The sequence below is a fragment of the Penaeus japonicus genome, unplaced genomic scaffold, assembly GCF_977035675.1.
Source record: "Penaeus japonicus unplaced genomic scaffold, GWHDUDI00000001_assembly GWHDUDI00000035, whole genome shotgun sequence".
NCBI classification, from domain to species: Eukaryota; Metazoa; Arthropoda; class Malacostraca; order Decapoda; family Penaeidae; genus Penaeus; species Penaeus japonicus.
This window is the reverse complement of record NW_028234437.1, coordinates 18,232,465-18,237,464: the sequence shown is the minus strand read 5'-3', so window position 1 is coordinate 18,237,464 and position 5,000 is coordinate 18,232,465. Positions and strand designations below refer to the sequence as shown.

General features: G+C 36.1%; 1 protein-coding gene across 2 annotated transcripts in view; it reads left to right on the top strand.

Annotated features, from left to right (window-relative positions):
* Window positions 1–5,000, top strand: part of LOC122250780 (protein white) — an 87,697-nt gene that overhangs the window by 82,691 nt on the left and 6 nt on the right. For both annotated transcript variants that reach the window (XM_043012391.2, XM_043012392.2), the window contains exons 8-12: window positions 1,114–1,266; window positions 1,763–1,894; window positions 2,423–2,651; window positions 3,510–3,615; window positions 4,353–5,000. The exon at window positions 4,353–5,000 is cut by the window's right edge and continues 6 nt beyond it. In XM_043012391.2, the coding sequence (XP_042868325.1) occupies window positions 1,114–1,266; window positions 1,763–1,894; window positions 2,423–2,651; window positions 3,510–3,615; window positions 4,353–4,623 (891 nt within the window). In that variant the 3' untranslated portion in view covers window positions 4,624–5,000. The remainder of the gene's footprint in view (window positions 1–1,113; window positions 1,267–1,762; window positions 1,895–2,422; window positions 2,652–3,509; window positions 3,616–4,352) is intronic.

The window sequence follows — 5,000 nt, the reverse complement described above, 5'->3', positions numbered from 1 at the left end:
GAGAGAAAGAGAGAGAGAGAATGTATGGAATTATAGATATATATATAAAGAATAGATTAGAGTATATATAGAATATATGAGAGTACAGATAGATATAGAAAATATATGAGAGCATATGGCGATATTTAGATATAAGACGTATTACGATGGGATCTCATGAAATGGACATTTATATGCGACTAAACTCTAGTTAAGAAAACTGTTTGAACAATGAATATGTTCTTTTTCTTTATTGGTTTAATTACGAATGTAAAAGGTAAAGACTGAGGACGATTTTTTTCATCTCTTTTAAAGAAATATTACTTTGATTCTTGCTTATGTTCATAAATAGGGTTTTGATCATAACATGCAATGTTGGTTATGTTATCAATACTTACCACTGCGATTCCATGGGATTAACATGACCAAGAACGTGTATGACCCAGATATGAAGCGCCGCGCGTAGAAAGGGCCACAGCTTCAGGGTGTCAGTAGGAGTGAAGGAATGCACATTTTTGTAGGGATTTTCTACCTTATTTCTAACGATTCGAGGGAGTCACATGGATAGAATATTGATGAAAATAGTGTTATATGCAGTAAGTCGAGGGTGTTGCGTGACTCTGACGCGCGGCGCTTCAGATAACGATTTATATTTTGTGATTGTGTTCAATCATAATTTCATTTTCATAAAATTGTAGGGAAGTTATCATTGAAATGCTTCATATGTCTATGACAAATGTTTTTCTTCTGAATATAAACAATTCCATCCTATATGGGATTTTCATTATCACTGAACTGATCTGAACTAATTATTGCTCTGTTCAAATATTCTTTACTATCACAGAAAAGATAAAAAAACTATTCACATTACAGCCGTATGTACGCAGGATCAGGTTATAAAAACACATTACTCAAGCTCTCTATCATTTGCAGGGCTATGTAATAAAAAAAAAAAAAAAAAAGTATGTATGAATCTTTCGAAGAAAAAAAATATTATGCATATACATCCTCCTTTTTCATCATGCCCGTCGGTCAACTCAGCAAAGGTATATATAAAACCCCCCATCCCCACATTTATCCTTCACGAGATCCACACTACGACGACCTACGTAACCAGAACGTATTACCCTTCAGGGAAACGGCTACGACAGCCTGGCAGACATCGACGTGAAGAAGTCCCCTTACAAGGCGTCTTGGCTGAAGCAGTTCCGAAGTGTGCTATGGAGGTCCTGGCTCGAGGTGGTGAGGGAACCCATGCTTATCAAAGTCCGCTTCGCTCAGGTCATGGTAAGTGCTCTTATGATGATAATGATCCTATTGGTGAGCTCTGATGGTATCGCATTAGTGCTGGAAATGGTTTCTGTTAGGGACTTGGCTAAAGAGATGGGGATCTGGTTTGTGTTTGTTTGTTTTTAATTGGGTTGAGTGTGGGGATAGAATATTGATTGTTATTACTATCATTCTTATTATTATCATTGTTATTATCATTATTGTTATCATCATAAATATTCTTCTCAACATCATTACTGTTAGATACAGTATCATTAATAGCTATTGCTTCTTGCAATCTCGTTTCCTGACATCTACTGACATATACCATTTTCATAAGGTTATAATGATAAATAGAGAGATTCTTATATTCACACATACACACACACATACACCCACACACACACACTCCCGCACACGCAGACAACCCCCCCCCCCACACACACACACACAAACAAACACACGCACACGCAAATCCGCCAAAGGCCTCGCTGACCAGCTTCTCTGACCCCAGGCCATCGCGCTGCTCATCGGGATCATCTACTTCGGACAAACGCTCACCCAGGAAGGCATCACCAACATCAACGGCGCTCTCTTCCTCCTCCTCACGAACATGACCTTCCAAAACGTCTTCGGAGTCGTTAGCGTAAGTTCTTATTGGATTATCTATTTTTTTGTATTTTGGATTGGTTTATCTATCTTTTTTATTATATATATTTTGGATTTTTTTTGTGAGATAGATAGATAGGCTGATAAATATTTTGATTAATAGGCTAATAGATAGGTAAATAGTTAAATATATAGATAAGTAGATATATAAATAGATAGATACAAACCTTTAGTAAATACGATTATGAAAAAAAAACGCAAATCATACCAAAAATTCGGCACACTTACACCCTTTCCTCACTTACTCTAAGCCTCAAGTCTCACTTTCTTTAACACTCACGTCTTATTTCTTCTCCCCCTCCCCACTCCCCACCCCTGCCTTCCCTTCCCTTCCCCTCCTCTACCATCCCACTCCATCCCCTCCCCTCCCTTCCCATCCCCTCCCCTCTCCTCCCATTCCCACCCCAACCCCTCCCATCCCACTTCATCCCATCCCCTCCACACCCCACCCCTCCCATTCCCACCCCACCCTTTCCCCTCCTATCCCCATCCCTTCCCACCCCAGACCTTCTGCGCCCAGCTTCCGATCTTCCTCCGAGAGCACTTCAACGGCATGTATCGCACCGACGTCTACTTCCTGTCCAAGATGATAGCCGAGATGCCCTTCCACATCATCTACCCGTTCGCTTTCGTGGCCATTGCCTACCACATGGTCGGCTTCACGGATGATTATGTCAACTTCTTCATCTCCGCTGGCATTGTTATCCTTGTGGCGAATAGTGCAATTTCCTTTGGTGAGTTGAGCTGGTATTTTTTTCTTTTTCGTTATTTTTTTCGTTTTTGGATTGGGTTAGTTGGGTTTGTTTTGATTTGGGATGTTTTTGTTCCTTTATTTTTTATACTTTACCTTTTTTTTTGTCTTGTAATAGGATGTTTTTATTTTTTTATGTTATTTGTCTTCTTTTATCTCTCTCTGTGAAGTGTTTTTTTTCAAGTTTTCCTTTTTTCTCTTTTCATAGGATGTTTTTGTTTTTTGTTCTTTTGTCGTAATCTTGTCTATTAATTTTACTTGCCAGATACTTTTTTGTTTGTTTGTATATCTCTGGTTTCTCTCTTGATTTGTATATTCGTCAAATAAGTTTTTTTTTCACTTGTATTTATTTGTTTGGTTACTTTCGCGGTTTTATTTGATTGGCAGATTATATTTCAATCTGTTTTCATATTCGAATACCTTATTTCAACCGGTGTTTCCTCTCTCTCTCTACGTATTGCATACATTATCATACAAGAATTACTCTTGTTGCATAGATATTTTTGCAGATCCAGATCTCAAACTTGATATTGCAATTCTTTTAACCAGATTGCAAGTGACTTTGTGTTTTATCATTCATACCGTATGACTTCTTTGTCTTTCTTGATCAAATGCAGTAAAATATTATTATCATTTTCAATGCTATCCTTCTCATTACTTCTGAAGTTAACATATCATTATCCTCATTGCCGTTATAATCATCATCATTATCATTTTTATCATTATCATAATTAACGTTACAATCATTATTACGTTAATTAACACCATTATAACTCCAATCTCCTTTCTCTTTAAATTTTACCTAATTATTCCTAATCTCTCATTTTCTTTCTCTCAACAGGTTACATGATTTCTTGCATGTCGAAGAACCTCAGCGTTGCACTTGCAATTGCAGCGCCTCTTATCATTCCTCTTATGTTGTTCGGTGGATTCTTCTTGAACAGCGGGTGAGTGCAACGGCTCGGTTCGTTTCTGCTGTGTATTCATTTCATTCATTCATTTTTTTTAATCTATTTATCTTTTATCTATACTTGTATTTCTTTGTTTTTTTTATTTATTTATACATTTTTTATCTATTTATCTTTTATCTATTCTTGTATTTCTTTGTTTTGTTTTTTATTTATTTATACATTTTTTATCTATTTATCTTTTATCTATTCTTGTATTTCTTTGTTTTTTATTTATTTACTTATACATTTTTTATCTATTTATCTTTTATCTATTCTTGTATTTCTTTGTTTTTTTTATTTACTTATACATTTTTTATCTATTTATCTTTTATCTATTCTTTTATTTCTTTGTTTTTTTATTCATTTATTTGATTAGTATTGATTTTTTTTAGTTCGTTTTCTTATGTAAATGCTGTGAGTAGGACTAGAAGGGAGACAAGTGGCTAAAGTAAAGGTAGTTGTGAATAATGATAATAGTAATCGTAATGGTAATGATGATGATAATAATGATAATGATAATGGTAATACAATGATAATAATGATGATAATGATAATGGTAGTAATAGTGATAATTATGACCATAATGCCAATAATGATAATGATGATGATGATGGTCATAATGCTAATGATGATAATAATAATGCTAATAAAAATAGTAATAGTAATTATAACAATAACAATAATAGTAAATAATACAAAATCTTCATAATGATATTCTACTCTCTCGCCAACAGCTCGACCCCCATTTACCTAACCTGGCTGAAGTACCTTTCCTGGTTCAGCTACGGAAACGAAGCCCTTCTCCTGAACCAGTGGCAGGGAGTCAAGTCAATCCCCTGCAACACGAACCAGACATGTTTCCCCAACGGCCAGGCAGTTCTGTCGTTCTTGCATTACGAGAACGGGAGCATAACGGTCAACGTAGTCTGCCTCTTCGCCCTCATTGTTGTCTATCGAATCCTGGCCTTTTTGGCCCTCCTCACCAAGACCTTTAGGAAGCAGTAGTTCGCTGGTTCACCCTTGTCTCGAAACCCAAACTCTGATATTTCGAAACTCCGAAAGAAGTGCTTCGTCACGCTCCGTCTTCTCAGTCGAGCAAAGAAATCCCAGAAGTTTAGACTGGTCTGCATTTCTATCTTTATTATCGTTAGTTAAGTTACTTCTCTCTCCAAGAATACTTGAGCGATGGAAGTAGATTAAAGGTTTCAGAATATTTCAGATTTTTTTTTTCTCAGCTAAGTGGAAGCAATCTGACATCAAGACAACTTAATTACAAGCATATCCCGAGGCATCGCCGGGTAGTCGCGCAAGAAATCTGGACTTCGTATTATAATGACATGTTTAATGTAAACATAATTGTAAACATAATTAAAGAAGACTGT